The 14,791-nt window shown below is 33.6% G+C and overlaps 1 protein-coding gene across 1 annotated transcript in view; it reads right to left on the bottom strand.

Annotated features, from left to right (window-relative positions):
* Positions 1-14,791, bottom strand: part of LOC120242818 (dystrophin-like) — a 145,171-nt gene that overhangs the window by 38,911 nt on the left and 91,469 nt on the right. Inside the window, exon 5 of the mRNA XM_039248765.1 lies at positions 949-1,113. Coding sequence (XP_039104696.1) covers positions 949-1,113 — 165 coding nt within the window. The remainder of the gene's footprint in view (positions 1-948; positions 1,114-14,791) is intronic.

Raw genomic sequence — 14,791 nt, 5'->3', positions numbered from 1 at the left:
GTTGGCCCATAGGAGATGCAAAGTAGGACATCAAGTTGGGATAAATCTTTGGAATATGCTCCTGGGAAGAGAGAAAATATAGGGACAATCAATGTGTATAGAGACGCTAAAAGAAGATGATGGCCTTTATTCTTCAATTCAAAAATACAAGTACCTAACATACACTGGGCCCTGAGATGAAGGTGTTGAGAAAAGAGTGGGGTAAGGGAGTCAAGTAAGAAGATGCCCTCCTCATTCAAAGAAGATTTTGATGGGGTACTTAAGCTACAATTTAAGTGTAAATCAATGTACAAAGGTTCTGGGAAATGGATACAGAGCTTCGTAAGAAATCCTAAAAGGGTTTTTTACTCTACTTGATGTATGGAACAAAGTTTTGAAGAAGCAAAGACATTGAATTCAGTCTTGATGAAGGCAGAAAGCATCATCATGCCACATAAGGAGAAAGAAGTCATTTACGAAAGAGAGAAAAGAAGATCAGGAACACAGAACATGGCATGACACCACATGCCTCAAAACATAACATATAATTTGGTGTGGCTAGAGTATAAAGGGAAGTTACTGGCAGAATAAAAGGATACAGAGGTAAAGTGGAGTGAGCCTAAGAAGGTTTTCTAATGTCTACTAAAAAGCCTATACACTATTTGGTAGGGCACCTAATCTCCTAATCTCCTAAACAACTTAAGTTTTAGATGAGGAGTCTACAAACATACATTAAGTGCAATTAAGGTAGGGATGGGAAGTGGATCATAGTAATAAACATGATGAAGGCAATCTAGTGTTATGAGTTTAATGAATATATTATTGCTAGTAAATGCTGTAAGGAAAAGCAAAAAGTGCTACTCAATTATTATTATTATTATTATATTATAACAACAATGATGACTATGATAACAATCAGTGGTATTGACATTGTTTTGGAAAACAATATTTAAAGCAAAAAGTCCCTACCTTAATGTCAAATGGTCCTGTTTGATTCGGCTGATTGTAAATTTCCAACTGATTCCTAATAGGAGACAGCCACAGAAGCAGATGATTTAACTGCTCTTCAAGCTGTCCAAGGTCTTTTATGTGTGACTCAATTTCTCCTTGTTTCTCAGGCAAATCTCTGGAAACCTGCAAGGAGAAAAGAATAAAACATTCCTATGCTTTAAATTTTAAAAAGTAAAAAATAAATACCTTCTAAAGTTATTTGATATAAAATGTCATAAAATTTGCTGATTTTGGTATTTTAACAGGATGATACTGATTACTTGCATGAGTTACATGTTAGGATTTAATTTATGCATTAAAATCATTTATTAATAATCGTCCCCAAAAGCCTGTGCTTTAAAGACCGTAAGCCTTTTCTTTAGGAAATTCAAAACACTTACACAAATGCATACTTGACTCCAACTGGTCAAAGTACAGAAGTCTATTCTTCGCTGAAGCACTCATTCACTAAACATATTAGATGCCAGATACTCTGCATTTCCTTCTAACTTTCTTTTAAGTTAAGGAAAATTATACAAGGGAATTCTTTTATGTACAAAGAAATATGGGGGGGGCAAGCTATAGTTTATGGGTCTAAGTATAACCAAGTAAAACAAAATAAGATGACTGGGGATGTAAAGAGGAAAAAAGACATTTGGATAAGAGTAGAATATATCAATATGATTATAGGCTATTTTTATTAGGGAATTATAATGTGCCAAACACTATCTTTGGAATTTTCACATTTACTGCCTTCTTTAATTCACCCAACAATCCTATGATAGATAGTATTATTATCCCAGTTTTATAAATGGATGGTGACATTAGGGTTGAGAAACATGAAATAACTTGGGAAGAAGTATGATACTCTGTTCAACAGTGTGAAGTCTAGAGTTAGGCTGCTGGGTTTAAATCTTAATTCCAGTTTTTTCCCAGCACCTTAGCTAAGTTTTCTTTAACTCTCAAAGCCTTCTCTACAGAATACAGACAATGACACTACCTGCTTCACGGGGTCACTATACAGATTAAATAAAGTAATCCACGTATGTAGCTTAGAGCAATATCCTGCATGATAGTGAATGACAATAAAGTCCTTACATGTTAGTGATAATTGTTTAAGCTCAGGTGTAAGTAGGGAGCCAGGATAAGCAAGAGTAAAGCCTTTTTCTTCAAACTGTCAAGGGCTAAAACAGGTACACAGTAGTAAAGAATGTGAACCTGAAATGGCAACTCTTTATTATAGAATTAATACTATTCTAATAACATAAATATTATATTATAATATGAACACAAGTGTTACAGTATACATCTATTATAAAATACTATCATGTTATTATAGATAACATTTAAAAATTATGGGGCACCTGAGTAGCTCACTTCATTAAGTGTCCGACTTCGACTCAGGTCATGATCTCATGACTCATGAGTTTGAGCGCCGTGTCGGGCTCTGTGCTGACAGCTCAGAGCCTGAACCCTGCTTCAGATTCTGTGTCCGTCTCTCTCTGCCCCTCTCCCACTTATGCACTGTCTCTCTGTTTCTCTCTCTCAAATATAAACATTTAAAAATATTTTTAAAATTTTTTTAAAAAAAGTTTTATTTCCAGTGTAGTTAACATTCAGTGTAATATTAGTTTCAGGTGTATAATATAGTGATTCAGCACTTCCATACATCACCCGGTGCTCATCACAAGTGCCCTCCTTAACCCACATCATCTATTTCACCCATACCGCCCCACGCCCCTCCCCTCTGGTAACCATCAGTTTCTTCTCTAGAGTCAAAGTCTGTTTCTTGGTTTTTCTCTTTTTCCTGTGCTTGTTTGTTTTGTTTCTTAAATTCTACATATGAGTGAAATCATATGATATTTGTCTTTATCTGACTTATTTTGCTCAGCATCATACTCTCCAGCTCCATCTATGTAATTGCAAATGGCAAGATTTCATTCTTTTTTTATGTTGAGTAACATTCCAGTGTGTGTGTATGCATACATACATATCACATCTTCTTTATCCATTCATCTGTCAGTGGACACATGGGCTCTTCCATAATTTGGCTATTGTAAATAATGCTTCTATAAACACAGAGGTGCATGTATCCCTTTGAATTAACATTTTTGTACTTTTTAGGGGTTAAATACCCAGTAGTGCAATTACTGGATGATAAAGTAATTCTATGGTTAATTTTTTTAGGAACCTCCACACTGTTTTCCAGGGTGGCTGCATCAGTTTACATCCCCACCAACAGTGCAAGAGGGTCTCCTTTTTCTCCATATTCTCACCAATATCATAGGGACCACTTAAAAGGTAAACTAGATAGGCATACTAATATACTAGTGCATCATCTAAATAATGCCCCATACTTTGGAACAACTGTTTTAGATACTTTTAAAAGAGCTAACTAAAGAACATCACTGTTCTTTAATTGCACCCAAGAGCTGTGAGGTAAAAAGGAAATACATTAATGGACAAAGTAACTTATCAGTTAATTAATAGGAGAAGGAATTTTATATACACTCTGATTATACATAAAGAATATGTATTTTGAAGTATATAAATGCATTTATATATATTGTGTAAAATGCATGTGCATGCACGAGTAATGGGTTAACATTCAGCCTGGGAAGCAGTCCAGCCTGGGACTGACCTTAGGCTTCCAAAGCAATGTTTCCTTGGAATGCTAACTTTAAGATGACTGGAAAATGTTAGGCCTGCCTTGTTTGTTGTATAGAACTGTACCTGCATTGGGAAAACTGTAAATTGGAATATAACCTAGGCTCTCTATGACTAAAATGGTGTAGATGAAAAGGAAATAGAGACTGTGGCTTCCATTTAAAGTGATCTGCACACACCTTGGTTTTTACCCCTGGTAGCCTTTTCCTGTCTCAGCCAGGAGACAAAAGAAGCAAAGTGTGAAGGTAGCATGCAATGCTTGTCCACGGATAATGAGTCATGATGCTGTATCTGCTTTGTTTGACTAGTATCCTGCTATAAAGTCTAGTAAACAAAATATTAGATAAAGGCCTATTTGTATTTCGTGAGTTCTAACCCATAATGACCTCTTCGGTAATGAATTATACTTGACGTATTTGTATGTGAGTGTTTGAATGTGCGTGCCTGTGTGTGTGTGATAGTTGATATCACAAATGTAATTCCATGTATATAATATATAATCTAATAATGCTTTCAATTTATCTTTTCCAGCATTTATAAGGAAGGTACCAAACAGTTTATTCTTATTGAATTATTTTCTAGTCACAAGCACATGTGAAAAACATTTTATAGCTTCAACTTGCAACATCTAAGGGCCACTAGATTATGAAGCTAATGGAAATAATAGCCATCATATTTTCTTAATATTTCTAAAATGAGGTATGAAATTATTTGTATCCGGTCACAAGTAGAGTTCACATATCAACACAGAAATCTGTATAACTTACAACTAAGATTGTTAGTTTCCTTCTCATACTTCAAACCCATCCCTTCCTGATTCTAGAAGAATTCCTGATAGCACACAGTTTGGTGGGTGAAATTTGACTAATATCTGAAATATTAAATGATAGCTTATAATCTGAAATTATTAAATGGAGCACAAGTAGTTTTCAGGTAATTATGACATCTGCTTTGGGTATCATAGCCTTTGTCTTATACTATTTGTTATTTACATTGGCCTCCCTCACTGAGCTTTGATTTCTGGATGAACTAGGTTCCTACATATGATAGGCTTTCAATAAATATCTGGTGAATGAAAGATAAAAAATTTCAAAATTCAGGATTAACTTTTTTCAATTTAAGAAGGCATACACATCCAGAGTCATCAACAGAAAGAACATAATTTTATCCTTAAGTGAAACAGCTTTAATTAACAGACAAAAATATTAGTAGATTGGACTATATAAAAAGGAGAAACTTCTGCATGGCAAAAAAAAAATCTTAAAAGCAAAGTTAAAGGACAAATGACAGATTATAAAAATACATTTGTGACATCTCAGATAAAGGACTAATTTTCCTAATACATAAGAAGGGTTCTGCACATTAATTTTAAAAAGGCCAACAACCCAGAGGAAAAATCTGGATCAAAGTTAAGGACGGTTCACAAAAAAGAAAACATAAATGGATTTTAACCATACATAAAATGCTAAACCTTGGAATGAGAGATATGAAAACTTCATCTATTGCACTGACAAAAATCTAAGTCTGAAGTGTACTAGGCTGCTAAGGCAGTGGAAAATATACTATTCTATCTGGCCAGTGAAATGTACATAGTGGTGTACCTCTTGTGGAAGGTTACTTGGCAATATCTGTCAAACGCATATAACCTTTTACCCAAAACTTTTACTGCTAGGGATTTATCTTGTAGATGTATTTATGCAACAAAAGTCAATGCTTGGTGATGATAGGCAGATAGTGAATGAGGAGGAAGATTTTCACTACCCTTAAAAAAATTTGCAAAATATAACTGTATTACCTTCACAAAGAAATAAATTAAATTAGAAATGAAAACTACCAGGTTTTCCTCTCACCAAAAATAATGGTGACAATATGTAATTTAATAACAAATCATTATTAGTAGGCTGTAACACATCTAAAGCCACCAGTCCAAAATTATGATTATTTTTCTATGATTAATTATGATTAAGAATTTGAGACTTTCTGACATATACTTTTTGAGCTTTTCCACACCTTCAAAAGAGTCTCCAGGAACTGATAGCTTCTATATAGTTCATGGGAAAAGATAATGTGAATAATTTATGGTGTAAAACATGAGTAGGTTTCATGTCTGTTTTTATGTGTCTTAAAATTATTTACCATTACAATTGGTACTTTATATTCTTATCAAAATATGTGTATGAACAGTTTACTAGTAAGATGCATCATTTTCCTAATAACCTTTTAAAGTATAAATAACCATACTCTTCATACAATATATTCCCTGTGGTGAAAGCAAAAAATTAAACACATTCAGTTCTCTTATGTGTTTATTTAGTATGAACCAAGTCTTTACCTAATTTCACACAAGATTAGCTTCCGTTTTTTTTAACTTTTGAATTTTAATTTCAAATGTGTAGAAATTTTAATAATAAGATAAACAGAGGTGTCTGTTTTAGAAATAAACAGATATTAAGTACTGGCTTCATATCTTACATGAAAAACATTCTAGAGAAAATAAAGTGTTAAGTGTAAAAAAAATAGTAACAGAATTAGAATAAAATATTGCTGTGAGTAAGCTCTTTAGAAGAAGAAAGTAATGTGAATAAACTATTAAATACAATATTTGTATTGCTCATTCAGAATTCATGCCAATTAGCAGAATTAAAAACAAATGACAGCTGAGTCTATTTGCAGCATCCATCAGACAATGGGTAATAATCTTTCATATAAAAAGATCTTTCAAAACATGAAATGAGATGGAGAATCTACTGGAAAACTGGATAACGCACATGAATTTGACAAAAAATGAAAACAGCCAACAAACAAAAGTCCAACCACTAAGTAATCAATGAAATGGAAATTAAAACAGCAAAAATAAACCATCATTTGCCTATTATATTGACTTTTGTAAAAGGTATTTATCAAAGTTCTAGAAAAGAAGCACTAGTAAGATGTTTGTTAGAGGACAAATTCTTATATTTGTAGGGAGCAATTTGATAATTCATACCAAAAAGCAAGACTTGTACACTGAAAACCACAAACATGCCTGAGAGATTAAGAAAAGCCTAAACACATAAAGGAATATACTTTATTCCCCTATTGGAAGGTCCTATATTGTAAAGATATATCAACTCTCTTCAAATAATCTATAAATTCAATTCAATCTCTATTAAAAGTATAAGAGCTAATTTTTAATAGAAACTGACGTGCCAAGTCTAAGATTTATATGCAAATGCGAAGGGCCAAGAATATCCAACACAATCTTGAGGAACAACAGAGTTTAAGAATGATTACTACCAGAGGGGCACCTGGGTGGCTCAGCATGTTAAGCATCCGACTGTTGATTTCTGCTCAGGTCATCATCTCACAGTTTGAGAGATGGAGCCCCTCATGGGTTTCCATGCTGGCAGCATGGAGCTCACTTGGAATTCTCTCCCTCTGTCTCTATCTCTCCCCTGCTTGTGTGCTCTCTCTCTCTTGCTCTCCCTCTCTCTCAATAAACAAATAAATAAACTTAAAAAGAAAAGATGGGGCACCTGGGTGGCTCAGTCAGTTAAGCATCCAACTCTTGATTTTGGCTCAGGTCATGATTTCAAGGGTCATGAGTTCGAGCTCCACATCAGGCTCTGCACTGACAGTAGGGAGCCTGCTCAGGATTCTTTCTCTCTCCCTCTCTCTCTGTCCTTCCCCTGCTCACACTCTCTCTTTCTCTCTCAAAATAAATAAATACACTTCAAAAAAATAATGTTTACTACCAAGTATCATTATTTAATATAATTAATTCTGTGTGGTATTGCTGTGAGAGTAGACCATACGTATTTACTTAATTTATGACAATGGTGCCACTTACATTGAGCAGAGAGTGGATGATCTAGAAATACATACACTCTACAGGTGTTTGAAGTCAGAAACAAGCTTATCCTTGGCAAGGGAGGTGACTGGGAACGTGTTAATTACTGGGAATGAACATGAAGGAAGCTGATGGCTAATGTTCTAATTCTTGATTGGATGCTAGAAGTATGGTACGCTAACTTCAAAAAAAATCCATCAACTTCTATTCTAATGATCTATTTCCCTGCGTCTCTTATTTTCCAATTTAAAAGATTACATGAAAATATTCTAAAGGCCTTAGGGTAAATATCTAGTAGTGCAGTTGTTGGGTCATAGGGTAGTTCTATTTTTAACTTTTTGAGGAACCTCCATACTGTTTTCCAGAGTGGCTGCACCAGTTTGCATTCCCACCAACAGTGTAAGAGGTTTCCCCTTTCTCGGTTTTGCTAGATATTTACCCAAAGGATACAAAAATACTGATTTGAAGGGACACATGCACTCCGATGTTTACAGCAGCATTATCAACAATAGCCAAATTATGGACAGAGCCAAAATGTCCAATGACTGATAAATGGATAAAGAAGATGTGGTGTATATATGCACAGTGGAATACTACTCAGCCACAAAAAAGAATGAAATCTTGCCATTTGCAACTCTGTGGATGGAGCTAGAGTGCATTATGCTAAGTGGAATATCAGTCAGAGAAAGACAAATACCATACAATTTCACTTCTATGTGGAGTTTATGAAACAAAACAGATGAACATGGCGGGGGGAAAGAAAGGCAAACCACTAAACAGACACTTAAATATAGAGAACAAATTAACTAGTACTGGAGGGGAAGTGAGTGAGAGGATGTACGAGATGGGTGATGGGCATATGGGGGCGCCTGTTGTGAGGAGCACCGGGTATTGTATGAAAGTGATGAATCACTAAATTCTACCTCTGAAATTAATATTACACTGCATGTAAATTAACTGGAATTTTAAAAATTAAAAGAAAATTTAAAAAGGGATTCATTCCTTTCATCGACAGAATTCTACTATGAATTTTCCTTGCAGAATATCAGAGATACACATATGTCATGAATATTCTTCAAGTGGAATAAATAACATCCATATAATGGGATACTTGGAAACATTTAAACGACATATTAGGAGAAACATTCTATTTTGAAAAATATTCATGACATGTTAATTAGTAAAAAGATAAGTTATACACCACACATAAATTATGTCTTTGGTTTTCTATGTATATGTAGCATATCAGTATGTACATACACACACACACACACATTTAAATGATTGGAAATACATGACATTATTAATCATGATTTTGGAGAAGGGTGTTACCAATTCATTTTTAATTGTTAATATATTTTAGTGTTTTCCAAAGTTACTACACAGAAAGAGTATTATTTTGTATATTTTAAATGTTAAATAAAAATGAATAAATGGAAACTACTGATTGGGTGGCTGGCTATCCCTGTAACATATTTCCAACGATAAAATTACCATTTTAACTTAGATTTACAATATACTTTAGGTACTATATGACTGATTTTACTTCTATTAGCTCCCTTCATCTCCTCCATAATCCTATGAAATATGAATTATTTTCTACAACTGACAAATGAGTAAATGCAGTTCCAAAACTATAAATAATATTCCTAACAATCCTACTAAGTGAAAAAAAATGTGGCATTAAACATCTGGGTTTTCCTGACTCTATATTCTAACTTTCCTTTTCTCTTCCTTGCCAAGACATACATTCTAAACCTAATGTATTACTTGATAAATGGAATATTAAAATTCATACTTTTCAAAAGATTTTAATATTTATGGGACAATCTATATCCTTCATGCTAATTACCCTTAATGAGATATACATTTAGAAGTCAACTTTAATATGACCAATATCAATGAAATGCATGTATAAACATATTTTGAAAACAAAAAAAAATACTATTTGACATTGGTCAATTCAAAACTGCCTATTCTATAGGGACTACAAGATAAATTAGATTGCTTACTGAATAAATATTTGAATTATGATTAATTCAAAGCCATGATTAACTAAATGATTTGCATGCAACTGTAGAAATTATCTTCCACATTTTGATAGATTTATCATCCATTTTAAAGTAAAGACATAGACAAAATAAATTGTTACAATGATTAAAAATGGTAAGAGAAAATTGCCAGTTTAAATACATAGCAATTTTAATGATAAATTAACATTATTTCCAAAGATTTTAATAATACATGCTGAATTCTGAACCTTCCATATTTAAAAATAAAGATGATACTTGATGGATATTTTAACTCAACTTAAATATTCCCATGTCATATATTTCCAAACTAAATACGAGGTGAGTGAAATTTTGGGGTAAACAATAAAGCCATAAAAATAATGAAAATATGGATAAATGTTCTTATAATTTTGATGTAAAAGTTACAATTTTGATTTTAAAATCATAAAGTGATTTATTTATTTATTTATTTTTAACATTTATTTATTTTTGAGAGACAGAGAGAGACATAGCATGAGCAGGGGAGGGGGAGAAAGAGAGAGACACGGAATCTGAAACAGGCGCCAGGCTCTGAGCTGGCAGCACAGAGCCTGATGCGGGGCTCGAACTCATGGACCACGAGATCATGACCTGAGCTGAAGGTGGAGGCTTAACCAACTGAGCCACCCAGGTGCCCCACAGAGTGATTGATTTAAATTCACAGCAGTATTAAACTTCTTTATATAAAAAATCTAATAAGCAAAACAAAAATCAAAACCAAAAACAATCCATTTGAAATATGACAGACACTAAAGATAAACCCATTCTCACAGATCAAGAGGAAAAAGATAAACACTCAACAGAAAAAAACAAAAATGAACAAGGATCCCAAATAGAAAATTCATAAAAGAACTATAACTGACCTATAAGTCTATTCAAACTGTTTAACTTTCCTAGGATCCAAAGGAATACAATTCAAGCAGTGAGGTGTAATAGTGCACCTATTGATTTGGCAAAGAGTTTTAAAAAACTTCTTGTATTACATTACAGTGGTGTCATGTAATAGCAATAGTGCAGGGAATTGGGCCCTCTTGTAAAGTGCTAGTAAGTAAGCTGGAATATCCCTCCAGGAAGGGTAGGGCTGGGGGTGGATTGCGTAGAGTTTTGCAATAGGTATTCAAACATACATATATTCTCACACTTAGACCATAAATTCTACTTCTAATATTTTATCCTAAGGCAACAATGACGTGTACACATGTGAAATCACAAGAATGTTTGCCACAGCCTCACTTATAGATGCAAAGCATTTGAAATTGCTTACATGCTCACCAATAGGGTATGGGTTAAAAGTTTTGAAACATCCATCCAGTCAAATACTCCACAGATGTGTCATAAGTGATGAACATGTATATTTAGTAATACAAAAAAAATGTGATGTGTCAAAAGTTTAAAAGTTTTAAGTGCTGGGTCATAGGTCATCCTTTCTTACCCGCATTTTTAATTTGACTGTAATGAACATGTTCTATTTTTAATCATAAAATGGCTATTTTAAATATAGGTATACATACACACTTCTGTAGAAATAGATTATTTGCGTATTCCTTACACTGTGCCAAGCATTATTCTCAGCGTTTTTTACATATCAACATTTAGTAATAACAAGATTATGATATAGGTAGTATTACTGCCTAGGTTTTACACACTGTCAATTTTACATATTGATGAAGACAGGCTAAAGTGACTTGCCCAAGCTCACATAGCCAGTAAGTGATAACCAAGCTAGAATTTGAACCCAAGAAGTTAAGCTTAGAAACTCATGCTCTTAATCACTGTACTACTTTGTCTCTCATTCCTTTTAGCTATAAGACTTTGAGAAAATATACTGAAAAGAGAACAAAAGAAAATCCATTTTCTTTCCCAGCAGTTACTAGAAGAAAGTCCTGTAGTTACTAATTGGATCTTATACAATTTTTTCCTAATGTGCAAAGTATGTAGGATAATAAAGTCCTATTGTCCTTGAAACTATTGAATTCAAATTCCAAAATGGCCCCTTGTTTTATTTTCTTGCTTACTTAGTATAACTGATTCCCAACTGCCTCCAAATCCTTTAGCCCACCTTTTAAAAAGAATGGCTCGCAACAATCTGACCTTATCTGATTTTACTATTCACATCTTTCTAATAACAAAACTCCATTTTGGTCAAAATGGTGATCTCATCATTCTGGGTGTGTCCCTTCACTTTTCTTCCTTCTGTTCTTCTGTCATTGTCTACTTTGCCATTAAAATGTCTTCTTTTTCCTCAGAAAAATATCTCACTTCCTAATTGACACGTATAAAACTCTTTTCCATTCTTCATGTTTTGGGTAATGAAAGTACAATGTCCTCAGAGAAGATTGCCTAATCCCTCTGGATAGAAATGATTATTCTTTCTAATAAACTGTAGCATTTATGATCTGTGCTACTTCATCAGACCCTGTCAGGTATTGCTTTTTTATTTTATTAATTTCTTTCCACTTGTATCTTCTTCCCTTCCCTTTCCCCCAAAAGCTTGAAAACACCTCCCCCTCCCACTACGACCAGCACACTGAAGACATCACACACATAAAACCACAATTGAATGTTGTGTCTTTGTATGCTATACCACCTTCTCTTGTTTGGTGTAGCAGTTGTTCAGTGAATAATCACACAAACCAACCAAACAATTTCTAATAGAATAGAGAAAAGAGAAGGAAAAGGTGAGGATTAAAAGTGGACTCTCTTCAGAGTACTTATAGTCTCACATCTATGGCGTTCTTAAATCGGCTTCATGTTTTAGTCTATGTGTGAGAGCCCAAACTCACTAGGACAGCAAGAATGGGGCTTCCCTGGCAGCTAGCTAGTCTGGTGAAGTATGATTTGAGTACACCCAAGTACGAAAGGGTAGAATCTAGTCAGTCAAGAAGACTAAGAAACACATGTAGAAGACTGAATTCTTCATGTATTTTTTTGTTATTGTTGTTAGTTATGTTGATGTCATGAATTCCAAAGCTAGACATAAGACTAGATATGTATTAAGTACAGCACTGATAGAAACATTGTCTGTGCAATTAATTCTATGAATATTTATCTAGTAATTATTTTTCTTCCAGCCACTGCCCTATATACTATCCACAAATCTACCACTTTTTTAATTGATTCAAGTTGCTCATTATATGGCTAAGTATAAAACTTCACTGCCAACACCCCCACCCCCATGAACAAAAGCTAAATAACTCTGAATGCATCTTAAACAAATACTCTCTTTCCACCAACCAAATAAATAAATAAATAAATAAATAAATAAAATCTTCCAAAATTTAGTAATACCAATTGAATAATTCAAGTAGACCATTACCATCCTTTGGATAAAAAGCATGTGGTATGAAATATTCAGAGATCTCATTTCACCTTGCATATTTTTCCACCTCAATAAATTAAAGCTACTAGAGAACCAGAACTTAGGAATGATATATTTTCAGGCACAATATTCAATTATTTTTTACAATCGGTCTCATGGTAAAGTATCTCTCACTAGGAGGTCATTTATTTTCTTTCCCTCTGGAAATTTAATAAAAGAATAATGAATATAAAAGTGAAAAATACATTATAGTTATATGCTACCAGACATTTTAAAATTACAAATCCATATACAATTTTAAACTGACCAATTATAATCTACTTTTAGGACAGTCACCCTCCAATGGTATAGCTATTGGGATTTTGCTTTAAACCTAAGTGGGTTTTCTTTTAAAATATGTCATCATCATATACAATGTTTAAAGATCTATATCTCCTATGTTGCTTTCAGTTTTAACTGGATGTAATAATAAAGTCTCCTGTATCAGATCACAGTACATATTAGTTTCCTTGCATAACCACTTCATTAGCACAGCTGAATTTTGTTATTGTTGCTAAAGATCTGAAACACACAATACATGATGAGGTAAATGAAAATGCCTATGGAGATTTCAAAGTCAGTAAAATTTGATGTACATTAAATAGGATTGCAGTCCTGGGAGAACTGGCCCCTTATTACCACACTAAACCAATATTGGCTTTGAAATAAACCTTGGTGTTCATGAGCTGTATTCTTGTTCATTAATTTCTTAGTTTGCAATATAAGCAACTAACTGCATAGGAAAATAATTCTTAATAATACACATAGTTCATGGAAAAATGTTTTCTGACTGTTCACCTTGATTTAAACCTACCCTAACATTGGGTAACTTGCTTTATAATGGCTCCCAGCGGCATTAGACAAGTAAAGTGAATTGGTGAAATTGATTTACCCAAACTTCAATAGCTATCATTTATCTTCTAAAATGGATTTGGTAGGGATTTACACCCACCTAACTAGCCACCTACCCACACATTCTTTACTACATAATGTGATCTTGATCACATACTATTTAAACCCTGAGGATAATAAAAGTTACAAAGAAGGTAAAACGTAATTTTATATGACATGTACACATACCACAAAATGTGTTGGTACAAATTAACCCCATATTTTTCTCTCTCCTTCTCTCCCAGCTCATACTCATTCTAGAAAAAGGAAAGAACTGCTGTATTCTCACACTCTTTCAACAGCAATCTTTGCTCTTATTTGCTGAAGAGGCCTGAGAAGCAGCCTGACTAATATAAAGAAGGTCCTCTGGATTGTTAGGAAACATTGTGTGTGTGTGTGTGTGTGTGTGTGTGTGTGTGTGTGTGTGTGTTTGCTCTGTTCGTTTTGCTTGATCAAAATTCAATGATTTAACTAAGCCAGGATCTGTGTAATTCTACCCAAGCAATAGGAATCATAACACATTTTAATAGCTTGATATTTATTAAGATCGTCCTTGAGCTGTCAGGTAAAATTAGCTATGTTAATAATAGAATTTTTAAAAAGCAGAGTCCTCTCCTTTGTTAACATATGAATCACTATTCTTCAGAATATAAACATCTGAGAAAAGGGCGAAAAACATACTTCGCGATTACATAACCTCAATTTTCGAATTAAAACATTAAAAACAATTTAACTATTACTGGTGAGATGGGCAGAATGGGTGATGGGCATTAAGGAGGACACTTAGTGACTGGTGTACGTAAGAGATGAATCACTGGGTTCTACTCCTGAAACCAATGCTACACTGTATGTTAACTAACTAGAATTTAAAGAAATAAATTAAAAAACAACTAACAAAAAACAATTTAACTATGTAAACAGAGCTTTGAACTTAAATTTCTTAAAATTAAGTACAGTTTAAAAATCAGCTCCTCAATTGTACTTTGACCCATTTCCAGTACTCTAAAGCCACAGAGAACATACCCA

This window comes from Hyaena hyaena, unplaced genomic scaffold (genome assembly GCF_003009895.1).
Source record: "Hyaena hyaena isolate Hyena2069 unplaced genomic scaffold, ASM300989v1 scaffold_318, whole genome shotgun sequence".
NCBI classification, from domain to species: domain Eukaryota; kingdom Metazoa; phylum Chordata; class Mammalia; order Carnivora; family Hyaenidae; genus Hyaena; species Hyaena hyaena.
The sequence above is the reverse complement of the archived record's forward strand: the minus strand, read 5'-3'. Positions and strand labels throughout refer to the sequence as shown.